The sequence below is a fragment of the Drosophila subpulchrella genome, chromosome 2L, assembly GCF_014743375.2.
Source record: "Drosophila subpulchrella strain 33 F10 #4 breed RU33 chromosome 2L, RU_Dsub_v1.1 Primary Assembly, whole genome shotgun sequence".
In the NCBI taxonomy this organism is placed as follows: domain Eukaryota; kingdom Metazoa; phylum Arthropoda; class Insecta; order Diptera; family Drosophilidae; genus Drosophila; species Drosophila subpulchrella.
This window is the reverse complement of record NC_050610.1, coordinates 21,017,736-21,040,573: the sequence shown is the minus strand read 5'-3', so window position 1 is coordinate 21,040,573 and position 22,838 is coordinate 21,017,736. Positions and strand designations below refer to the sequence as shown.

Below are 22,838 nucleotides of genomic sequence, written 5' to 3'. Positions count from 1 at the left end.
TTTTCTTTGCTATATTTCTTTTTTTAATTTATAAATAAATGTAAACGGCAGTGAGCATTTTAAATTAACCATTATCCGCGAATATTGTAATTTTAAAGAATTTTACTTGAAATGAGATAAGATTTTGACATGCATTTACGCATTAGCTATTTGTATATGAAATTCTTGAATTCTATCCGAAAGTATAACCGAAAAAAGGGATTTTGGTTATTAAGTAATTGTGGAATATTAAAAACATAAAAGAACTAGAGATAGAAACATATGTAGATTTTCTTTAAATTTCACTCTTTACTACCTATTGATCCCCAAAATGAATTAGTTTAAAATGACTTCTCTTCCCCATAATTTCCACTCATTAATGAAATAAACAAGATCGTTTTCAATTTGTCTACGCTCTAGATTGTTTATTGTTGTTCTGGTCAAATTTTAAGCGCGCATAATGCACAACACTTAAATGCAGATAGCATGCTAAACTCTGGGTGCCATTGGGTAAAATCGTTAGCCAATCTTCACTTTATTGAATACAATATTTGCCTTTCAGCTGGCAGTGGATTTTAATAAATTTTTACACACACAATATAGTCCAAAGCAGGTAGCAAACAAACATAAATGAAGATTCCAATCGCATGGAAATTAGTCAATAATCGGGGGGAAACTGGCACCCATTTAAATGTATAATTTATTTAATTGTTACCACATGAAGCACATGCCGTTGTCCGCCGTAAGATTCCCGGTTCTACTGGTGTCCGCCAGCCTGCGTGGTGGTCACGTGAATGTTCTGCACCAGGCGCTGGCCCCAGTACTCCTCCAGATCGAATGGCTTGAAGTTTTTCAGCTGATTGTCAGATTCGTTGCAGTAGAGCACAGCTGGGCTCTGTTCGTAGACCTGGAGAGAGAGCAAGGCATGAAGGGCAACCGAAAATTACAGCCGGGACCGTATCATCAATGGATTCATTTTGTCGACAATCCTAAATTTATATGGAAAGATTTTGCTTAACCTTACAGGTGTGTCTCTATTCGTAAGTGATAAAATTGTAAGATGAATATTTATTTTTGGCTAACTTCCATATTTCTAAAATATTTTTATCAAACCTAGTCAAACACCATATACTACATATTACAGTATAATTGGATATTGGAGCCAAAACATGCATCTTAAATTCTTTTCACATTCCAAAGTCTTTTAGGAACGTATCAAAGAGATCGTGGGATACTTTAACACGCCTTTGTAAGATATTTCAAACCTTATAGGATTGAAATTAATACTTAAATTATTATTCTGTGGAGAACTTGCATATTTCTTGATGTATTATTACCGAACCTACAGATTTGAGGGATATATTACATTTTGGAGACAAAGTATGCAATCTCGATTAAGTAAATCCTAATATATACAAAAATATTAAGATCTTTTAAAAACCTATCAAGTTAAGCATTAAAAATATCGTGGTTTACTCTTGGACACCTTTAAAAGTTATTTCTAACTTCCTATGAGGAACAAAAATAATGATCGATTGATCAGAAATGATAGTAAGTACTATGTATATCCTACTCTTTTTCCCTAAAACATCATGCTTGATTAACTAAACATACCTTATTAAAGGGATATGCAAATAATGATCGATTGAACAGAAATTATAATAAGTACGGACCTTCTGATATCTTTTATAAATCCTATCCTACTTCCCTAAAAACTATTAAAATTATAAGGGAGATTGACGACTGACTCATCATTGGCTACGGTCCCTGTTTTTTCGCGGGCAAAAAGCGAAGCACTGTGACTAGTGGGTGGTCATCTGGTTCCGAAACTCGGGCACCTTACCTTATTCCATGCTTCCCGGATATATCGGATCAGTTCGTCGTGCTGCGAGATTGGAAGGCTCTGTGGTTGTTGTTGTTGTTGTTGCCCGGCGGCTGTGGCATATAGGGCATTGCTGTTGTTGTGCGCCCCGACGGACGGAGAACTTCCGGCGCTGTGATTGTTGTATCCCGGAGAACTGGACGCCCCCGCCACCGAATTGTTGTTGTGGTGATGATGGTAGCTGTGCGACGGATTGTGCCCGCTATTCTGGCGTCTTATGTTGTAGGGGTAGCGTCTATAAGGAAGGGGAAATATTATTATAACAGAATATATTAGAATAATGAGAGTGCGGCGAGTTCCAAGCGAATCTAGGGGTATAAAATCTCTTTTATAGCACAAGATATCTAAAAGTATGCTACGATTTTTCTAAAGTGTTATCTTTGGCATCCCTGATACTATTTTACATAGCATACTTTAAGAAACACTTGTTGGAGTCTTCAAATCTCTGAAGATTTGTTTTTAATACCATATCACAAGAGCCTGCATAAAACCAATATGGTTGCCAAGATCTTAACTATCATACGGACATCTAATAAAGAATTGTAACTAATCAATAAAGTACATTTATAAGGCGGAAACCCTTTGATGACCGAACATTTTTGAATAATACCCTTTTTATTGGAATATAATAAAAGTAACGGGTGTTAAGAGGAAGATCGGACATACAGACGTGCCATGTATATACCCGTGGATGTGCGTATGTGTGTAAACACTGTCTTTTGTCGTTCGACGCACACAGGGCATTTCGAGCCAGAGTACCGTTATACGATACTGCTCTGCGGTCCCGTTAATTTACCCGTTATTGCGATCCATATTGCCGGGTCTTTGTGTAATTTAAGGCTCCCAAAGTTCTCTTGTTTATTGCAAATTATTTATATTCCGTACAAATCTTTTCTCTAGAGATGTAGAATAATCGATAGAAACATCGATATATTTGAAATTTTTGAAACATCGATATTTGAAGGGCATTCTCGTTGTTTTTCACTTTATAAATTATAAAAATAATAATCCTTTTCCTGAAGAAAAACCAAAATTTAAGTTAGCTAAAATAATTGTTAAAAAAAAACATTTTTGTATTTTAAAAATATGTGATTGCGATCATCGATGTTTCCCCACCCTTAAGTGTGACCACAGCTGGCTTGTAAAAGTCTATTGAAGGAATACCTTTAACGTTACTTTACTTTACGTTATAATTTTCAAAAAATATAAATTTTTAGGAATGATTTTTGAAATCTATGCCGTGTTAAATGGAATTACATGCATGTACTGGTAAAACTTTGTCAGTGATGTACATCAAAGGTCTAAAAGGTATATGTTCTATAAAAAAGTTAAGCTTTTTGAAATCTTTTTTTTAATGGAAGGAGTACTTATTATTCATCAGTTTTTATTGTGCTAGCTAGTATTTAAACCTTTCGAGCAATATAAGCACACAACATATTCCTGTAAAAACTTTTTAAACCATGATAGCCCAAGGGAATTTTGCTTAAAAATATCGCTATTGCTTCCCATTCTTTTTCTTAACTCTTAAAAAAAAATCCAAAAAACGTAGGTCAAAACATTGTCGTCATTTATTTGGAAGTGAGTCAACAGATTAGGGAATGTAAATATATTTTACTGAGAAATCCAGTTGGATTAATCATTCCATGTGTCATAGTTATCAGTACATTTATTTTTATAAAATGCATAACATATTTTTTCATCTATCTCTAAAATAAAGAATGCTTCACGTACATATATTACAATACAGGAAATGATAAAAGAGATAAAAGGTATCGTCGAACATTAATTTACAGATCATTTACAATAATTCAACATGTAGATATAAATAATGACGGTAAAACATGTCATTCATCTTGAGCATTCATTTCTTCACACCACATTTATGCGCCATCATATTGCGCAAACCTTAGTTTAGACTTCGTAACATTTGCAAGTAGCAGAGAGAATAAAGTCTTTGTATTACACACATATAAAATCTTCAACCTTAGTCAAAAGAGTTGAGCTGCCTGTGCACCTACGCGTGCGGAGGGAAATCCCATTTAAACTAGTTTGGCGACTCTTTCCCCTAAAAGAGCATTCGATTTGGCAACTCACGGCAAGCATTATATTAGCACATTCATAGATCATCATCCCCGATGCCTTCGAACGCCTCGTTGGCCACCCTTGATCCAATGTCCACGTCGTTGCGGAAGAATACGGCTCCAAATGTGCGGGAGGTAGCGAACCGGGGTTTGGATCTGGGTGCCGAATCCTCGGGCAGAAACCTAACAGGCGGCGTTGTGGGCGCCGTGGACGTAGAGCACGAGGAAGACGCCCACGTCGACGTGGAGCAAGTAGAGCTGGGCGTAGATGAGGACGAGGTCACTGGCGTTCGCTCCTGTTCCTCGTCACTGCCGGGATGCGCACCACCGCCTACGGAGTCGCCACGCTGCAACAGTTCGTCGACCATTGCCTGTAGGCAAACGGACATCAGCATGGCCTGCTCACTGTTGATGGTTATCCAGCGCAGCGTCTGCTTGCCAATTAGATACTCGAATGCCAGCTGAAGGTGTGTGGGCGGCAGCCGCGACTCCAGTGCGTTGTGGGTTACGCTGACGCGCCACGACCGCATCCTGGTCACCCGGAACTTGGTCTCGTAGATCTTAGCGCCTCGTGCCGTACGCAGGGCCAACTCCTTGTTGCCAATGCTGACCAGCGCCATAGTGTTCGGCTCTGGATAGTCCACCTGCGCCTCATCGAACTGCAGGCAGCCGTAGGAAGGCAGCTGTCGCACCAGCTCCATGTACTCTCGCGGTCTTCCCTGCAGCTGCAGGCTGCTCAACTGGCGACCCTCACCGGGCGAACAGATGACCACCCACTCGCGGTTTACATCCGCCACGGTCTGGTTGTACAGCAGGCTCAGGGCCACCTTGTTGCCAATCAGTTTAGCATCTCTACTCGAGTCCCAGTAGCAGGTACGGAGCAGCAGCTCGCAGGGGTCTCCATGCAGACGCGTTATGTACGGCGATTCGAAGTCCATGAGACGTCGCACCAGATGCAGTTCATCGGATTTTCTCTGGCGTCGCACTAGGAACAGGCAGAAGAAACGCATCAGCTCCTCGGGCAGCTGGAGATCCTGACAGACGCTCTTCAGAAGCGCACTGGCGTTCTGCTGCACCGAACAGCTGACCAGGATGCGTTCGCTCAAGGGATTCGTGAAGACCTGCACCTCCAGCTGCTGTTCCTCACAATCGCTGATCACCATGCCCTCGGCCAGGGCCGTATCCAGTTGGGCCCGCTGCAGGAAGTGCTGCAGATGGGCGGATCGGGCCAGGCGATTGTCCTGACCCACCGCCTGCAGATACTGCTCCAGGGCACTGCGACGCGCCTCCAGTTGGCCATTGGTGAGCGGCAGGAGGCGCTTGGGGGGAAAGGGCGGCAGGGGAACGCCCACACAGTGCCTGCGCAGCTGCTCGTTCAGCGAGTGCAGCTGTTTGTAGCGCAGGACGCAGTGGGGGCTGCCGTTGATGTGTATGTTGTACGCCGTGTAGGTGGGCGAGGAGCCCAGCTCCTGGCTGTCCGGTATGGAAAAGTGCATCCTGCTAGTGTGCGTCTGCGCCTGGCCAGCGGTTCACTTGTGCATGGCCAAGCTGCTCCTCTGCTAAGCGCAGCAATTGCTCTCAATTCAATTAATTCAGCTTCAATTGTTCACTTTTTTGCTGCCAGCCAGTGGGACCGTATGCACATACTCACAAAATACCAAAACGGTTAACTCCAGTTTTTGAATCGGTAGACCGTAAATATTAAAAATGGCGATTGTAACTGAATGTTAAGATGCAATGTAAAGATTTGAATTTTCACTTTTAATATAAAAACACGAATATTTTAGGCATCCTGCTTTGTTCTATTAAAAACTTTAATAATAACAATTTCTACATCAACTCTATAATTGTATTAAGTTTACAGTGTTTTTTTTGAACACTTGCAATATTTTCACAGAGAAAGGCTTACAAAGTTGGAAATTTTCCAACGATTATTATTCTAAGCTCTTCAAAAAATATGTTAGGCATCTTTTTTTCCCATCTCCATCACCCCTGAACTGTATAGTTTTGGATAACACTACTGATCCAGCCCATATAGTAAGATATATTTGTGTAAACTCCAATTCCTTTACAACTCCAAGATCCATAGCTGATAATCCCGAACTGGGTATGCCGAAGTGTTCCCTGGTAATCTATCACCGCGCTCATTGGACCACCCGAATCCCCACCACACGAGTCGCTGGTGGGACTACCGGCACATATCTGGGTTTTATCAACCTGCTCCCCAAATTTCCGCTTGCATAGCCTATGATCCAATTTGTTTTGAGTGGCTGTCTGTAATATTCTGCTTGAAATACCTCCTACATGAGTTTCACCCCATCCGGTTATGTTAAATTGTGTAATGTTTTCCATTTGCTTATTGACAAGAAGGCAAATCGGTCTAATATTTTCTAAAAAAAAAGAAGATTTCTTAGTTTAGGAGGTCCTTATCAGATATTTGATTTCATTACCTGAAAATTGCACCTTATTTTTCATTCGAAGCAGAGCTATGTCCGCCGTAAAATATTCAAAATCCTTGTGCATTAATTTTTCATCGACATCAATTTCTAAGGCTCCTGGTATGCAATTTCCCGTTGGCGTGCAATCTTCCCCAGAATTCTGTGTATCGTATTCGCCCAACCGCACCTTCCTGCAAAAAGAAAATTTGGAAAACCTATGGAGAAATAAAATCTCTGGCACATACATTGGAGAATTAAATAAGCAATGCGCTGCCGTCAGAACAAAACCTGCAAATATTGGTGTATTGGTTTCTTAACTAACTACATAATTAATTATTAAACACAAATACGTACGAGAGGTAATGAGCGAGCCGCCACAATTTTTCTCACCGATCACCAAAACCATCCATGGATTTGAGTATATTTCAGCGACTTCACCACCAATAATCTTGGGACGAATATTCGTAGTTGTTCCACAATTGTTTTCTAATAAGGATGCTGATCCTTCTTTAGTCCCAAATATTAGGAAGACTAAAGTCGAAGCGGTAATTCTTGCTAAGAAGACCGTCATGGTCATGTTTCAACAAAGACTGAATGAAAAGAATTCGTGAGGAACCCTTTTTATCGCAATTTCTTAAATTACAAAAATAATAAAATGAATGGTGTGTTGAGGCTTATCAGTTCGTTTTTAACCCGTTAGTCATAGAATAAAATGTTGAGGTAGAAAGATGGATATTCGACCTTATAAAGTATATCCTTAATTAGGATATCAATCTAGCTATGTGGTTGGATAGGGGTGTATTAAATTTTATTGACAAATTAGTATCAATTAATGTTATTTTTAGGCAATCTCATTTAACAAACTGTATTACAAGTCAGCTGGATACTGAACTTCTCCTTTAAGCATAACCACTCCAGAGGGATTTACTTTTACTTTGATTTTAGTGTTGGGATATAAAACACCATAGTCCACATTTTCGTAAAGGTCCTGAAAGATTTTTGATATAAATATATATTCAGTGAATATCACTATAAAAATACCTCTACTCTGTATCCAGAGAAATTAATAAGTCCCAACTCCTTTAAAGTAACTGATATATCCGAAGGGGTTCCATCCGTTCTTCGATTAACAAAGGCGATTGCGTAGGAGTAAAAGTTTTGGTACAGTGGGCCAATAGGTCTTGACCAAATCTCAATTCCCTTATGTTTATAAATTCGTCTTCCTTGTATACCAAGCGGATCTTGATCCACTGCAATTATTTTTCGGTTTTGTAAAATATGCTTAAATTGCGGACGAATCGTTCTTAAATCCACTGACATCAAAAGAGGAGCAGCCAAAATTGACCAAATTGCAAATTGTGTTTTTGCTTGCTCATAACTTAGTCCAAAGTTTCCAATGATCAACTGAAATTCAAGTTAACAAAAATCTGAATTAGATAAACTGGTCCCGAAAAATACAATCATACCATGTCAGGATCATTCCAATGTCCAGGTCCCGCATTTGGAGCTATTAAATCCTGATTATTGCCATAGTAATCGATTATGTTCTCAACAGAAGCCCAGGAGTCCTGGATGTCATCGTAGTTCCTCCAAAGGTTGCAATGGGTTTGGATTGCCGAATAGTTTGGCTGTATTCCAGCATATATCTGATACACGGGCCAGCTACACGAATATACCATCGCTTTGCCTGTACTATTTAGAAGTCTTCCGAATGTCGAATAACCCCGGTCCATGTCATAGGGCAGTGCGTAGCAGCCATCTAGTTTTACATAGTCCACATTCCATTCTGCAAACTGAAGAGCATCCTTATCTTCATAACCTATAATGCCAGGATACCCCGCGCAAGTATAATTGCCGTAGTCCTCGTATATTCCAAATTTGAGGCCCCTGGAATGAATCTTAATGAAAAAGTATAAATATATATATTACTGGCGAAAACACAGGCAGCACTGTTAATCAAGATAATTATGCGTTCCAATTAATGGAACTTCCGCTAGTTATATTTTATTTACTTTCCTAAATTTGTACAGTGATAAGAGATTTATTTTTCTTAGGAAAAAATATTTTTAGCGTTATGAAAGGCAAGTGACCATTTACACTGGAAAAAACACTATAAGCCCATGTTAATTTCGGTAATTTTAACCTTTTTTGATAATTTTCGGATTATTTTCTCTTTCTTAGTTATATTGCGAATGTATTTGAGTAATAAAAATTAATTTAAAATACAAAAAATAACTAAAAATGCCATTTGTATACTCACATAGTCAGACAAAGCTTTGATTCCATTAGGAAACCTTTTGCGGTCAGCTACCAATTTTCCATCATGACTGCGGTGCTTTTCTAACCAGCAATCGTCAATATTTATAAACTCATAGCCAACAGAAGCATAACCATCAGCGACGACAATATCCGTCATTGTTTGAAATAACTGTTCACTAAATTATAAAAATCAACAAAATGAAAAAATAACTTTAAAACATTTTTAAGTTCAAAAAAGTTACCTTATGCAATTATCTGGATCGTTTACGCAGTCAGTATTACACCGAAATCTTTCCCACGAAAGCCAACCCATTGGGGGAGTTTTAGCGAGTCCATTGTCTAGGCAGTTACACAAGGTGCTACTCAATAAAATGATCCAAACAATATATAACATCGTTTTCTAAAAGTATAAAATTTAAAAATTTCTCAATAATTTTAATTATCAAAAAATAGTTAGTTCAAAAATATTTATGAGAGAACAAGTTCTCAATATACGAAGTGCAAATGACGTTTTAACTCCACTCGTTCCAATATTTTTAATATATTTAATAAATTAAAATTAATTAAATTAAATTAAAATTAAATTTAGCGAGTCCATTGTCTAATCAGTTACACAAGGTGCAACTCAATAAAATGATCCAAACAATATATAACATCGTTTTCTAAAAGTACAAAATTCAAAAATTTCTAAATAATTTAAATTATCAAAAAATAGTTATTTCAAAAATATTTATAAGAAAACAAGTTATCAATATACAAAGTACAAATGATGTTTTAACTCACGTCTTTCCAATATTTTTAAATATATTTAATAATTAAATTAAATATTATAATTAATTTAAAAAGGAAATTCCTATAAGGTAAAGTAATATTATTAAAACCGTCTGGCAACGCCGTTTAAGCCTGGCTCACGGGTTCGTTGAACAATGGGTTGTTTCAAGAGAGAAAAAAGAGAAAAAGGTCTGGGTCAGTAGAAGAGCAGAGCTGAGACTCTAGATGAGCACCGATATTGTTCTCACTCTTTTGAACACGATATAATAACAACAAAGAAAGACAACATAACAAGAGCTTTATAAATTAATTCACAACATGGTGTTATATATTATCCACATACACACGAATGCAAGCAATCAAGGTGCTTTTGAAAACCAATTAAAATATGTTAATCGAAGTAATCATAAAGTTTCAGATATTTTTGGGTTATATTCGTAAACGCACTCTGTGCAAATTTAATTGTTGTCAATTTTATCCGCACGTACACTTAAAAGAAAGAAACAAACTAGTTTGTGAACAGATATGTGTGGTACATACCGATGATTTCTATTTGTATATTCGCCTCGCAATTAAGTAATTGAGTTTTCCGCATTTGATCCGGTTTCTCAAAGCTAATAAGACCTTATTTTGGTTTTTCCGATTGCTGCTCAAATACTTTAATTTGCACACCTCAATTGTTTTACGATTTGCAGTTTAATTTGGGCTTAATAAGATATTTGCACAAAATCCAGTATTAAATCGATTATAAAGTGTTTGCAAGTCATTTTGATTACTTTTGATTCCAAAGAAAAACAAATGTGGCAAGTGCAAGAACTTAGTTACACATACATATGTAAATACGTATACAATGATACGTGTATACATATTTACTTAAGCACTTAAATTAAAACCAGTTATTTTAAGAGTAAAGTATTTTTGGTATGGGGATTGTTACCTTTAAAGCTGTGTGCAGATGTTTCTTTCTGCAAAGCAATATTTATCGAACTTAAAATGTTTCGTAGTAAAACTTGCTTTGCAAAATTAACACATTTATCAAATCGTTTTATTAAAATATTAGGTAAAACTTAGACTTAAGATAGTTAATCTAATTTGTACAGAATTAAAAACATGATTGGCTAATAACCATTGATAAGCTTTATAAGATTCCGGTCTCGAATGAACTGGCATTTCTGCTCAAATTGTTGCAGCGATTCCTCCATCCTTATATATTCGCTATTTATCATTTTATTGTTCTTACGGATTTGATTCAGAAACTTATCCATGACGGAAGAGTCTTCCTCTGGAAGAACTAGAAAATAAATATATATTTTATTATGCATATCCTATATATTATTATTATATTTTTGAATATTTACCTTCCTGACTTGGTTGCATTACAGGTGGAGTTCCAGTCGATATTGTTGATAGATTCGAACGTCCAATTTTCTCACCGCTTTCTACAAACTGAGCGATAACATTGCGGAATTTCTCGGGAATCAGAAAGAGTCGATCAACGTTGCCCTTCTTGTAGCACAGATAAGCACTCTTCATTTGAAACCACTTTCTTCGAATTTGTGTGGGCGACTTATTTGGAAAACCTCTCTTTTTCATCTGGTTGGCAATCTGAATGAATGTGTACTGCGTGGTACTTGTGGACAGGGCTCCTTGGCAGTTATTCACTTCCTTTATCAAGTCGAGCATGCACTCGATTTCAGCGGAAATCCAGAAATTTCTTTTCAGCTTTTCAGACTTCATGATTGAGTTAATTTCCAAAAAATAAAAATAAATAAATTGTTCTTTCAAATAGTGTGACCAAATCGTAAGAACCTTATTACACCGGAAACGGTAGAACTATTTACATGGGCGGTATTTATTTTCCCGCTGAATAGCTAGAAATGTTAAAACATAAAATTTGAAAATCATGACATTTTTTAAAATAAACCTGGAAATTTCTTTATCTTAGGGATACATTTTAGCTATGTAAATGAGGCATCTAACTAAAGTGTTGAAATGCTTTAATTTTTCATACTAATGGTTTTACATTTAAGAACAAATTTAAGTATTGACGTAGCATTCAAAATTGTTTAATGTAAAACTAGAAACCATCTTTGATTAAATCACGTGTAATAGATTAACTTTTTTAAGACTATCAAAATTTGTATTTTTAAGTTATATGGAAATATTGTTCAAATTTTAAGTCGATTTAATAGTGATTTAATTTTAAGTAATTTTTAAAATCAAAATTAGTTTTATATTTTGCAAAAAATACCGCACATTTTATGGTATCATTTATCGGTGACAGGTGGCAACCCTACCCGTATTCGCACGCCTGTTGCTTGTTCTGCCTCTTCTGATGTTTTTGTAAATTATTTCCTTGAATTGGACTAATTTTGGTTTATTAAAATAGGTGGCACAGGTAATGCAACTTCGCCTAATACATTGTCTTAAGGAATGTATTAGTTAATAGCTTTCACTTGACTTTAACACCTTTGTTTACATTCTTTCCCCAGAAACGTGTTGCGAAAGTGTAAATAATGGAGTCCAAGTATTTGGCCACCAGCAAGGGCGATGCAGGGGGTCCATCGCCCGTGAAATTCTCTATTAAACGGAAACACGATGCCCTGAACAATAGTCCTGTAATTGAGAAGAAACCGCATGTAGCTCAAATAAGGCAGAAGATAGCACCAATTCTACTGACCAGCAAGAGAACCTCAATCGAACAGCACCAGAGATCATTGCCTGTCTTCAACTGCCGCCAGAGGATCCTCAAGGAACTGGAACAGAACGACACGGTGCTAATCATGAGTGAGACGGGATCGGGAAAGACCACCCAAATCCCACAGTTTCTCCTCCAGGCTGGTTATGCCAAAAACGGAATGATTGGGATAACCCAACCTCGTAGAGTGGCGGCCATAACCGTTGCCCGTCGAGTTGCCCAGGAATTATCGGGAAATATTGGAGATACGGTGGGCTATACGGTTCGATTCGAGGATGCCACCTCAAAGGCCACCAAAATACGATTTCTCACCGATGGCGTTTTGCTGCGAGAGTCCATCAAGGATAGGCTTTTGCTCAAATACTCTGTGATCATTCTGGACGAAGCTCACGAAAGAACAGTCAATGCTGATCTATTGTTTGGTATAGTAAAGGATGCCCAGAAGGAGAGGCGGAAGAAAAAGCTGGGCAATCTAAAGGTTGTTGTTACATCGGCTACCATGGATATAGATCACTTTGGAAAGTACTTCAATTGCAAGGGAATGTATCTGGAGGGCAGGACTTATCCCGTCCGGGTGATGCACACCAAGGAGGAACTCGAGGATTATGTGCACACCGTGCTGGTTACTCTCTTTCACATTCATCGCACCACTCCGAGAAAGTAGGTCTCCAAAAACTTAAAAATTACATGGGATTTTTATAGAATTTGTATCTATTTTGTATCTATTTCCCTTCCTAAAATACTTTAATTTTTTATATTTTATCCCACATACTAAACAAAAACATTTAATATTACAGCCATGACGTTTTGATATTCCTAACAGGGCAAGAGGAAATTGAATCATTGGCCCAACAAATCCGCCAGCTTGCAAAGGTCAGCCTCTTTTAAAACTCTATTTCTTTTATAAAGATAATCATATAAGTTCCATATTATTCCAGATGGACATGAGTGGAACTACGGATCTCCGCGTATTTACTTTATACGCCCAATTATCGCAGGGCAAACAATTGGAGTGCTTTGTCCCAACACCGGCCAACGTTCGGAAAGTAATATTGGCCACAAACATTGCCGAAACCTCGATTACCATACCGGGCATCCGTTGTGTGATTGATTGTGGATTTGTGAAAGAGAAATCTTTCAACAGCGCCGACGGATTGGATGTTCTAAAGTCCGTGCGGATATCTAGGGCTCAGGCCTGGCAGAGAACAGGACGAGCAGGTCGCGATGCAGATGGAACTTGCTACAGGGCTTATACCAAAAGAGAAATGGATTCGTTTGCCGATGCCACACAGCCAGAGATCCTGAGAACGAACCCTACCTCAATGGTGCTGCAGCTACTCGCCTTAGATATTGATTGCAATAATTTTGACTTCCTAGACGCTCCCCTTGAAGAGGGACTAAGGAGTGCCTACAAAAGTCTAGAGGCCCTGGGCGCTATTAAAGTTGGAGCAGTGTCACAAATTACACCTCTGGGTCGTCAAATGGTCCAGTATCCCTTGGACCCGAAATATTCAAAGCTGCTGCTAACTGCATCTTCCTTCGGCTGCATGGAGGAGATCCTAAGCCTCGTCTCTGTCCTATCGAGTGATCATGTTTTCGTTTCTAATAGCGACAAAAATGAAATGGCCGCCCTGGCTCATGCTAAATTTCAATCTAAACATGGCGATCATTTAACGCTACTAAATGTATTTAATGCATTTTCTAAGACAGAAAAGCCAAAGGTATTTACAGCTTACAAATATTAATTTTAAAATGTATATTTATCTTGAATACGTTTTTCTCTTTCATATTTTAGATGTGGTGCCATGACAACTATTTAAATCTGCGTAGCTTAACCTACGCCCGAAATGTTCGTCGCCAGTTAACTGAAATAAGTGAGCGACTACATCTAGCCCTAAACAGCTCGGATGACATTGAAACGCTAAAGAAATGCATCTTAAATGGGTTTTTCGAAAACATTGCCGTCTTGCAACGAGATGGCTTCTACATAACCGTTTCCGGCAATATTAAGGCCAAAATCCATCCGTCAAGTGTTCTGCATGGAAAGTACAAGCCTAGCTACATACTCTTCACCGAAATTGTCCAGACGGAACAAACATTTCTTCGCCAAGTCACTGAGATATCCATTGAATGGATCCAGGAAATTGTGCCGTTTGTTAAAAATATACCAACAAGATAAAATAAAGTACAAAGCTGTTGAAAATAAGCTGTGATTTCCATATTATTCAGGGTCAAAAAGAAAAAAATCTTAGATTTTCTTTGGTATTCGAGTCTTTTTTATTTAGAGTGTGGGAAAGTAACAATAAATGTAACAAAAAAATATATATAAAACCCGACATTTGTTTGTTTATATTTATTATACCTTAACCAGTTAACATTTAAAATATTTTTGAGATTATTACAATACAACTATGGGATTGATTTATAGAATTCCCGCTAGCGCTGTTTCGTGTTCGGCAGCAGCAACCTGGCTATGATATCTTAATCTAGCATTACTTACAGGAGCCCCTGGAAATGAAAAACAATTAAAATAACCGTATTACTATTATAGTTTAGTTTTGCTCACCAATATAACTTAACAGAACCGGGAGAAAGATCAGGCCATGCGCCGCCCCAATGACTACAATCCCTAAATACATGCGGAAATAAAACACTTGGAATATCTGACTTTTAGCAAAAGCTAGCACCAGAATGCCAGCAAATTTGGTTAGCGTAATTCCGGAGAAGATGGAACTACCCATTTTTGATAGGCTATCTGCTGCCCGGTCAATTTGACTAACTGATTTCGAAGTAGCAAAGCTGTGCACCAAGTGCGAACAAAATTCTACAGATATACCGACAGCCATAACAAGATTAACTAACGAAACAGCGTTCAACGAAATGTTCCAATAATACATTAGGCCTCCTAGATTAACAACAATCATGGTTATTGTGATTACAACAACCAATGCGGAATGAACGTCGAAGCCCATCAAAATAAATGTAACAACGAAAATGGAAAGAACTGAGATACCCATGCTCTGCAAGGTATCTGACCACATGGTTAGATATTGTTCGTAAAACACATAGAATACTGAATAGGGAAAAACTTCGACCGTCAAGGCCGTTTCCATAGGAACTCCGTTGGACATTAGTCTGCCCTGCAACATTTGCGTAATATTAGCCGATATCTTTCTGGCTGATTCCAGCGCCAGGAAATAGTCAGCCGAGGATTTTAGTATGGTATGATAGGCCATAAAATACGATGTCTCAATGTTCAGTCTTTCATGGCTATAGGAATACCGAACAGCTCCACCGTAGGCGGCATGACCGGCCTTGGCGCACGATTCGTCGGGATTATCCTTGAGGAAAAATGGGATATACTTTTCAAAGTCCTTTTCGTCCGGCCGTGAAAGGGAATTCTGCGTGATATTACACCTTAAGCAGGAAGTATCTGAAAGAAGCATTGAATTATTAACCACTTCATGGTTATAACTATGCATAACTCACCTTGATGGGGACAAAATTCACCAGTATTCTTTCTGTATTTGCAGCAAGAATTTGCCGCTGTTGACCAGCCAAAGTAATCATCTATCCAACTGGATGCCGGACGGGCGATATAGGTCTGGTTTGAGTGCCTACTAGCTAAGTAAATCTGCGTTAGAACGCTGTCGTCGTTGCAATATTGACCTGCACAAATCAAATTCTGATTTGAACTATTTGTATAAGCTAAATCACCTTTGAGGACAAAGTAAACCGGAGGGCCAATGTTAAGATTCTCGTTCAACGATTGGAAATAATGTAGAACGAAACTATCCTGGGGCATGGCCAATTCTTGGTCCAGTCCAATGTCAATTTTTGGGGCAATGGCAATACTAAAGCACAGCCAGGCAAAAAAGATAACCATTACACTGGCTCGCACTACTTTCTTCATTAAAAAGGGAACGTAGACACTACTGAAAAATTTGTACAAGAGTCCCTCATTGTTGATTATACTATCTGATTTCTTTCCCTTGATGAAACAACAAATGTCCATTCGATTCTCCTCCTTGCGTTTCGTATCTAAAGTGAATAGGCTTACGAAACAGGTTATTTGCAATATAAAGTCAATGATTAGGGCTACGCCCGCATATAAGGCAAAAGCCCTAACGGCCGGCATGTCAGAAAGGCCACCGAGAAAGAAGCAAAAGCTTTCACTCAACGAAGTTAGGAGCATACTGGGACCAACACGACCTAATATTCGACCAATTTGCTGCTCCAGCGATTCATTGGGTTTGCGCTGGTCGCGCTGGTGAGTCTGGACGAGGATGAATATATTATCCACGCCGACGGCTAATACTAAAAAGGGTATCACTTCCACAATGATCAGGGTGGCCGGCAAACCGATGTAACCGAATATGCCAACGGAGGAGACTACTGAGGCTAATACAATGATGACACCACCTATGCCAAGGGTTATTTTACTATCGATAAACACCCTTTTGAACTCCTTAACATGTCCCAGCGATATCGCAATGTACAGGAACATTATCAGGTAGGACACCAAAATGGTCAAAACATCTGACTGGGACTCCCTATTCAGCTCGTCTTCTATCGACCTCTCCGATGTGAAAGCTATGTCCATGTACTCTGACTTGTTGTACTTTGTATAGTTAGTCATAAACTCAATGAACTTTTCCTCCCACGCTAAGGCGTGCTCTAAATCGGCTTTGTTGTGATGATTTTTCACCAAGAATGTCAGGATCAAAGCATTGGCCTCCTGGTATTCCGTGCTGCCCGTCAGTTGGGCTCCAGGCGGCAGGAAACCACCAAAGGCTATTGCTGGATCTACGGGACCACCATAGGGCGCTAGGCATAAATACGGATTACTTATGCAACCGTAGAGGCCATCCAAATAGGTGACCTAAAAAGAAAACTAAATTAATATTCTATAAGAGACTATTAATTATATACACTTACATTAAATCCATTATCGTCATCGTGGTCATCCAATCTCTCACGATCATCGGAAAAGTATCCCCAGATCGATTGTATCACGCATTTTGTCACATCGATTTCACTGCCGTCATCTGATAGGGGTGCAAAGCATATGTCCTTTAACTGAGTGCCATTAGCATTGATCTCCTTTATGCCCTCCTGAAGATCTAAAATTTGACTTAAAAAGTCTCTATCGAACACAGGGCCAAAAGTTAAAGGGCCATTCGAAGTATTATGCACAATTTGGGGCAAGTTTACAGCTTTGATGATTATCTACAAGACAGAATTACATTGAAGAGTATTTATAATTATATATTTAGTTATTATTATATAATTTACCTGTTCAAGCCGATAGAATGGTGAAAATTTCGTGTCAAAGTACTCTCTTTCAATTCTGGATTTTGAGTTTGGGGACGCCCAAAGCTTCACCGGATCCGTTGTTATTTCTATATAACTTATGCCATATCCCAGAACCGCAACCAAGGTAGCTCCGGCAATTAAAATCGTCCCTGGATTGCTGGCAAAGAACGTGCCCCATTTCGTGAAAATTGTTTCCAGGAAGGTTTCTGTATGTGCGCCCAGTTTTTCAAAATATGAATCGTTCTCCCTATAAGCCAGTTCCTCGGAAACATCATTGCCGTCGATTTGAAAGTTGTCATCTAAAAGAATAAGTTAAAATTAAATACTAAAAATACTGGAATAATGCAAAAAAGTATACTACATTGTGGTTATGTTTTCTAAAGCTATAGTGATAAAATTTAATTATTCACAACCGTGTGAGTAAACTCAAAACTCCGATTACGATTCTACGCGAGTTATTTAATACAATACCATCGTTCATTAAAGCTACTTATTTTATTTATATTTGTATTTCATTCAAAGCACGTTTTTATCAAAAATGGCATTGAAGTTTTTCGAAACATTGTTTGCTTTTGGTGAATATTTTAAATGCGCAAAACTCACCCATTGACGAACCTTGTGTGAATAAAAACGATCCCATTAGGAATACTATCACTCCGACAATGAACACAGCTGCCATTATGACGAGATAGGCGTCGAGTCCAAAAATTTTAAATGGTTCTGGAGGCGTGGGTATTGGAGGTCCCTGAGGACAGGACAGTTCACAGTCGGAGCATGAGCACGCAGATACTTTGCTCTGTAAATTAAATCCATATTATATGTGCTATAAAGTTGTTTCAGAAAATATATAACTTACGTTAACCGCTTGGTTACAAGGAACGGTTGTTACATTTAGAGGCGTAAATTCATCGCTCTTTGATTTGGGCTCATGCTGAATATAATTTATTTGAAAAGGAACATAAGGGCTAGAGGCATCTCCCATGAAATTAAACCATTTGGTTGGATTACAGCGAGATGCTGAATAAGCTCCACACATCAAATCGAATGCTAATTGACCAGTTTGTGGTACAGAAACCTATAAAAAGGTAGAAATTATTAGTTATAAAATATATTTTTATACTTTTAGTTAAGACTTGCCTGAGAGCATGATTTGTAAGTCTTGTTGATGTACTCCGTCGATATATGCAAATCCACAGAACTAACATATTCAACACCTAAAATAATCGAAAAACATTTTATTTTTTTAGAAATTTAAGTAGTATTATTCCACTACTCACCTTCTTTATTCTTTTTCGTGTCCACCACATGCATAAATTCCGATTGCTTTGGAGAGCAAGTGAATTGACAGACGTGACGAACCAAGTTCTCCATGCAGGATGGACATCGGTCCAGGAAATGACCGGCCAGCTTTAACTTTTCATTTAAAATATCAACCTGCAAAGGAAAAAATAAATTTAATTCTGGATTGACTGCAAACTGATGATACTCATACCTGATTTTTGTCGCAGCAAAATTTGTTTTTATTGCTGTCTAGCAAATAGCCGCATCGTTCTTTTAGCAACTTCAAACCGTCTTCGGGCATTTCCTTGGCTGTTCCATTGTAGGGACAATTTTGACTGTGGTTCATCGCATTGGTGTTGCATACACCATACCAAACACAGTCCTAAAATAAACAAATAATTATAATTAATATTTATGTATGAAATGTAAATTTTTAAACTAACTCTAGTTATTAAGTTATTAACTTCCCACCCCTTTGTATAATTTAAATTTTACTTTGCGAGTTAAGAACGTCATCACCGCCATCTTGGGACTATTATAATATACTTTTTAATGGGCTTGCATCTGTTTTGACTCCCTCACGCGCTTTTAAAATTTTATATGCACAGGTGACGTAAAGCAGCATCTATTCCATTTCTCAGGTTTATTCTAATGTGGATTTTCTAAATATATCGAATTACGATTCCTCTAGGCTAAACACTTTGGGTTCTTAATAAGGTTGGATTGAACAAAATGATAGTTACCTGTTTCGATGATTGAATTAACGTGAAGAGTACTGCAGCGAAGAGGATGTGTACTCCAAAAGGAGTACTCCTGAGTGTGAGTGGGGTTCTTGAACTCATCCTATCACAATCGCATATCTGTAAAAACAAAGATAGTTAAGTATAGAGCACACGGTTAACCCTAAAAACGAGGTTTTTCTTAGACGGTTTCTTTTGCGGTGTATTGAACGCTGGAAAGTTTAAACTTCAGATTTCACGTATACGTACTGCTCATGCAAATGTGTCTAATAGGCAAAAGAAACCGTTTTCGAACGCATTAAGTAAACATTTATTCTCGCAACCGATATCTGTACATACAACGAGTCAGTTAAGTCTGCTGAATCACTTGCAACTCGTAGATAAGCAAAATTCAGTGTAATAGAATTGCCACTGCAAACCCTAATGATAAACAGATTTATTGCCACACTTCAAAAACCATACCATTGAAGTGGTTTTCATGTAATCAAGCATTGTATATTTACATTATACGGGTGGGTGCGTTTTTTATAATGGCTTTTTCCCTTCCCCCATTAAAAGATTTTCCGATAATTAACGAAATATCCCAAAACAAATTGTAATGCCTATTTTGACTTTTATTATTTATTCTTTTATTAATAACATTTTGATGGCTTTTACAAATAAAAAATGTTAGTATAACTTTGTTAAATGGAAAATGCCTATCGGGTTTTTTCTTCCACGAAAAGAATGAATAAAACCGTATACCACCCAGTGTAGTCTTAAATGAAAGCAATTCGTAAAATTAAATATGGCTCAAAGATCACCTAAACATTTCCGAGGTCCAAAAGAAAATACAGTTTAGTGATTTTACTTTAAAGTTTACTTTTTAGACTCTTACAAATCACCATGATTTAATAAAAACTATTTAGATCAACTCCAATAGATTAATCTAACTTAGCTGCCTATGAAGTGACTCTTATAGCCTCATAAAGCTCATTGTCAAAGTAAAAATTCGATTGAGTTATTATTTTTAATGTTTTTTGTTAATTTTTAGCAGTGGAGATGAATATTTTTTTAATTAATATTAAAATTGCTTTAGTATCTAATAAATATTTTTTGCTAGTTTTGACCTTGGAAATATATGAGGCAAAAAAAAACATAATCATGGAAATATTTATAATTTGTCGTATATATATATTACGCTCTCCTTAATAAATGGATTTAGTAGTCAGCTGAATTCATTTTCCCAATGAACTAAAGACGTAGAGTATAATTTCTTAAGGGGTATTTATTTTCCTCGCTTTTTTCATTTATTTTATTTTCCTCACTCATGATTATTTTTTTTTCCAATCAGTGAGCGTTATTTATTTAACTGAGCAATGATTGTGTTTTTTCATCGTGAACGATATATATTTATTTTTATCACAGTATGTATGTGCATATGCTTATTTTTTGAGAGATTTTTAAATAATTGAGAGATTTTTCTATATACTGAAGAATTTTGTACAACAACATTTCCCCTTCTAAACAATTTACAAAAACTAATCAACCCAAAGATGTTTGTATATCTGTATTTTTAAGTTTATGCACAGAAAGAAGTGATATTATAAAGAGTAACGAGGGTCTTGGGATAATTCGGGTATTTATGAATTTATGTTGATTAGGCTTATCAAAATTTACTTTAAAAAAATGTGTTTAAGGGTGCTATGACTCCACACTATGCCCCTATGGGTTTATCCAGTTTTCTTAAAAAAAATAGCTACTCTTAAAAGCTTATGTACTTTAGAATTGTATGTGCGTGGAAGATAATTACCATGCACAATGTAAATTGTACTTTGTACATACGTCTTTAACAAGAAATGAAAAAAAATATGTTTTTTGATCATTTTTTTATCTTGAGTTCTGACTCAATTCTCGAAATGGCAATTATTTCCGACAAAAGACCAGCTTATCATTAGAATGGTTCGGAGTTCATTTAATTCCCCAGAGGTTTCTAAAAGTCGAACCATACTCTATAAAAAAAAAACTGCCTTTGATTGCCTTTGTAAAGCATAGTGATAAGAGAAGCAAATTCCTTAACAGAACAAATATTTTAAGACCCCACGGTCCATTAAAAAGAGTTCAAATATTGTGACCCCATGAATAATAAATGGCGAAAACTTCGGAGGACTATCAGAACCATTTGCTACTGATTAATGTGGACCTAACGACGGTTCACTGGGTAACGAAAAAAAGGCAGAAATATCAGGGGAGTCAGTGGGTTTCGGCCTTTGACATTGATACGTTAAATTTCGCGCTAAAACTCATTGTCGGTAACTGGCTTTCGGTCTATGTACATATGTATGTATGTAAGGTGGCCACTGTGAAAGTGATGATGCAACTAGTTGCCTGGAGAAGGAGGGGTTTCCCCCTCCATTATGCTTTCGTATATTATGTACGACTTCTGGGGAAATCGAAAACCGCTTCGGTTGCCTTTTTTTTCCGCCATCATATGCAAATTTAGCCACCGCATCGGTAAAACGGGAATACAAAATCAGCAAGTCGAAATTCTCGGATCCCTGCTGCCAATGTATTATTTATTTTTTCTGAGCTTGATGGGTATATCTTATTGTTAAGCGGATGTCACTGGATGGAAACCATCTTGTACACAAGATATGACAACGAACCGAGGTTCGTTGAAAATATAGTATACTATGCTATCACTTCCACAGAAATCGTTAATTGTAAACATTAGTATTGCGCCGAACCAATAAAAATGCTTTCTTTGTTCTGCTCTCCTTTTTTCGTGCACATAGGTATGCTTCGTTGTGTGTGTGCGTGCAGTTCTATGAAGTCACCTTAGATAAGTATAGGTTCTATACTTAATTCAATTACACCCGCTTATGCTCGAAGCCCGAACTGAAATTTCTCTTTTTTTTTTCTACGATACGATTTTGATGCAAGCACTTTTGAGTCGAGGTTTACAATCGAGTATCGAATATACGGTACAATCTACGCGTGAATCATATACCCTTCGACCATCCAAGCTCGGAGCGAAACGGAGTGAAAACCAACCCAACTGAAATATACAATTAAAATGTAAACACTCTCACTGACTACTTATCAGATTTATTGATTGATCGATTGTAGTCGATAGACGTCGAAATGAATGTTCGCTGGGAACGTTGGAAAAGGAACACTTTAAAATATGTGGATCATTTCAATCATAAAATAGGTAAATTGTTGTTGTTTTACTTACCTTATTTATAAGGCATTAAAAAAATCGCATATGGCCAGCAGTAGACTTCTAAAAGACAGCTGATAATGTCTTTAGTTTTAGAAATTGCAGTGTTGTATGAGGTCATATTAATATTAATAATAAAACATAACCATATAAACCTTGTTTTTCTTTGGAAATTAACTTGAAAATATTAA

At 37.4% G+C, this 22,838-nt stretch overlaps 7 protein-coding genes across 10 annotated transcripts; 1 reads left to right on the top strand and 6 right to left on the bottom strand.

The window, feature by feature from the left end:
* Window positions 1–376: 376 nt before the first annotated feature.
* LOC119547133 lies at window positions 377–2,784 on the bottom strand. The gene is made up of 3 exons (XM_037853846.1): window positions 2,658–2,784; window positions 1,823–2,096; window positions 377–886 (listed from the first exon to the last, which is right to left on the bottom strand). Exons 1-3 carry the CDS (start codon window positions 2,672–2,674, stop codon window positions 737–739), a joined length of 441 nt encoding a protein of 146 aa, XP_037709774.1. The 5' UTR covers window positions 2,675–2,784; the 3' UTR covers window positions 377–736.
* Window positions 2,785–3,407: 623 nt separating this feature from the next.
* On the bottom strand, window positions 3,408–5,592 carry LOC119548049 (sorting nexin-17). Its single transcript, XM_037855129.1, has one exon. It carries the CDS (start codon window positions 5,436–5,438, stop codon window positions 3,978–3,980), a length of 1,461 nt encoding a protein of 486 aa, XP_037711057.1. The 5' UTR covers window positions 5,439–5,592; the 3' UTR covers window positions 3,408–3,977.
* Window positions 5,593–5,928: 336 nt separating this feature from the next.
* Window positions 5,929–6,957, bottom strand: LOC119546357 (venom protease-like). The gene is made up of 3 exons (XM_037852585.1): window positions 6,735–6,957; window positions 6,393–6,668; window positions 5,929–6,332 (listed from the first exon to the last, which is right to left on the bottom strand). Exons 1-3 carry the CDS (start codon window positions 6,955–6,957, stop codon window positions 5,929–5,931), a joined length of 903 nt encoding a protein of 300 aa, XP_037708513.1.
* Window positions 6,958–7,179: 222 nt separating this feature from the next.
* LOC119548396 (alpha-N-acetylgalactosaminidase) lies at window positions 7,180–10,237 on the bottom strand. Of its 2 annotated transcripts, none has more exons than XM_037855622.1 (6): window positions 9,951–10,237; window positions 8,882–9,039; window positions 8,641–8,815; window positions 7,847–8,278; window positions 7,422–7,784; window positions 7,180–7,368 (listed from the first exon to the last, which is right to left on the bottom strand). In XM_037855622.1, exons 2-6 carry the CDS (start codon window positions 9,031–9,033, stop codon window positions 7,249–7,251), a joined length of 1,242 nt encoding a protein of 413 aa, XP_037711550.1. In that variant the 5' UTR covers window positions 9,034–9,039; window positions 9,951–10,237; the 3' UTR covers window positions 7,180–7,248. The 2 variants fall into 2 exon arrangements, with proteins under 2 accessions (XP_037711550.1, XP_037711551.1); XM_037855623.1 differs by lacking the exon at window positions 9,951–10,237 and adding an exon at window positions 9,754–9,838.
* A 196-nt stretch (window positions 10,238–10,433) lies between these two features.
* On the bottom strand, window positions 10,434–11,216 carry LOC119548397. The gene is made up of 2 exons (XM_037855624.1): window positions 10,769–11,216; window positions 10,434–10,701 (listed from the first exon to the last, which is right to left on the bottom strand). Exons 1-2 carry the CDS (start codon window positions 11,145–11,147, stop codon window positions 10,529–10,531), a joined length of 552 nt encoding a protein of 183 aa, XP_037711552.1. The 5' UTR covers window positions 11,148–11,216; the 3' UTR covers window positions 10,434–10,528.
* A 475-nt stretch (window positions 11,217–11,691) lies between these two features.
* LOC119548244 (ATP-dependent RNA helicase DHX33) lies at window positions 11,692–14,314 on the top strand. Its single transcript, XM_037855384.1, has 5 exons — window positions 11,692–11,808; window positions 11,903–12,768; window positions 12,906–12,981; window positions 13,047–13,829; window positions 13,904–14,314. The coding sequence occupies exons 2-5, from the start codon at window positions 11,927–11,929 to the stop codon at window positions 14,285–14,287; spliced, it is 2,085 nt and encodes a 694-aa protein (XP_037711312.1). The 5' UTR covers window positions 11,692–11,808; window positions 11,903–11,926; the 3' UTR covers window positions 14,288–14,314.
* Window positions 14,315–14,446: 132 nt separating this feature from the next.
* LOC119546126 (NPC intracellular cholesterol transporter 1) lies at window positions 14,447–22,545 on the bottom strand. Of its 3 annotated transcripts, none has more exons than XM_037852220.1 (12): window positions 22,435–22,545; window positions 19,449–19,565; window positions 18,917–19,087; window positions 18,702–18,858; window positions 18,562–18,638; window positions 18,281–18,499; window positions 18,028–18,220; window positions 17,404–17,723; window positions 17,047–17,337; window positions 15,598–16,990; window positions 14,675–15,541; window positions 14,447–14,616 (listed from the first exon to the last, which is right to left on the bottom strand). In XM_037852220.1, the coding sequence occupies exons 2-12, from the start codon at window positions 19,545–19,547 to the stop codon at window positions 14,531–14,533; spliced, it is 3,873 nt and encodes a 1,290-aa protein (XP_037708148.1). In that variant the 5' UTR covers window positions 19,548–19,565; window positions 22,435–22,545; the 3' UTR covers window positions 14,447–14,530. The 3 variants fall into 3 exon arrangements, with proteins under 3 accessions (XP_037708148.1, XP_037708150.1, XP_037708149.1); XM_037852222.1 differs by having other exon boundaries at window positions 18,040–18,220; XM_037852221.1 differs by lacking the exon at window positions 22,435–22,545 and adding an exon at window positions 22,262–22,411.
* Between the last annotated feature and the right edge of the window lie 293 nt (window positions 22,546–22,838).

Coding starts and splice junctions, on each gene's coding strand:
- LOC119548396 (XM_037855622.1), bottom strand. CDS start 9,033: ATGTTATATATTGTTTGGATCATTTTATTGAGTAGCACCTTGTGTAAC. Junction 8,816..8,881: donor GATCCAGATAATTGCATAAG/GTAACTTTTTTG, acceptor TTTATAATTTAG/TGAACAGTTATTTCAAACAA. Junction 7,785..7,846: donor ATTGGAATGATCCTGACATG/GTATGATTGTAT, acceptor CTTGAATTTCAG/TTGATCATTGGAAACTTTGG.
- LOC119548049 (XM_037855129.1), bottom strand. CDS start 5,438: ATGCACTTTTCCATACCGGACAGCCAGGAGCTGGGCTCCTCGCCCACC.
- LOC119548244 (XM_037855384.1), top strand. CDS start 11,927: ATGGAGTCCAAGTATTTGGCCACCAGCAAGGGCGATGCAGGGGGTCCA. Junction 12,769..12,905: donor CATCGCACCACTCCGAGAAA/GTAGGTCTCCAA, acceptor TTAATATTACAG/CCATGACGTTTTGATATTCC. Junction 12,982..13,046: donor AAATCCGCCAGCTTGCAAAG/GTCAGCCTCTTT, acceptor ATATTATTCCAG/ATGGACATGAGTGGAACTAC.
- LOC119548397 (XM_037855624.1), bottom strand. CDS start 11,147: ATGAAGTCTGAAAAGCTGAAAAGAAATTTCTGGATTTCCGCTGAAATC. Junction 10,702..10,768: donor AATGCAACCAAGTCAGGAAG/GTAAATATTCAA, acceptor TTTATTTTCTAG/TTCTTCCAGAGGAAGACTCT.
- LOC119546126 (XM_037852220.1), bottom strand. CDS start 19,547: ATGAGTTCAAGAACCCCACTCACACTCAGGAGTACTCCTTTTGGAGTA. Junction 17,724..18,027: donor CACACAAGGTTCGTCAATGG/GTGAGTTTTGCG, acceptor TTATTCTTTTAG/ATGACAACTTTCAAATCGAC. Junction 15,542..15,597: donor TGAATTTTGTCCCCATCAAG/GTGAGTTATGCA, acceptor TGCTTCTTTCAG/ATACTTCCTGCTTAAGGTGT.
- LOC119547133 (XM_037853846.1), bottom strand. Junction 887..1,822: donor TCCGGGAAGCATGGAATAAG/GTAAGGTGCCCG, acceptor CTCTCTCTCCAG/GTCTACGAACAGAGCCCAGC.
- LOC119546357 (XM_037852585.1), bottom strand. CDS start 6,957: ATGACCATGACGGTCTTCTTAGCAAGAATTACCGCTTCGACTTTAGTC. Junction 6,669..6,734: donor CGGCTCGCTCATTACCTCTC/GTACGTATTTGT, acceptor CAATATTTGCAG/GTTTTGTTCTGACGGCAGCG. Junction 6,333..6,392: donor AAATAAGGTGCAATTTTCAG/GTAATGAAATCA, acceptor CTTTTTTTTTAG/AAAATATTAGACCGATTTGC.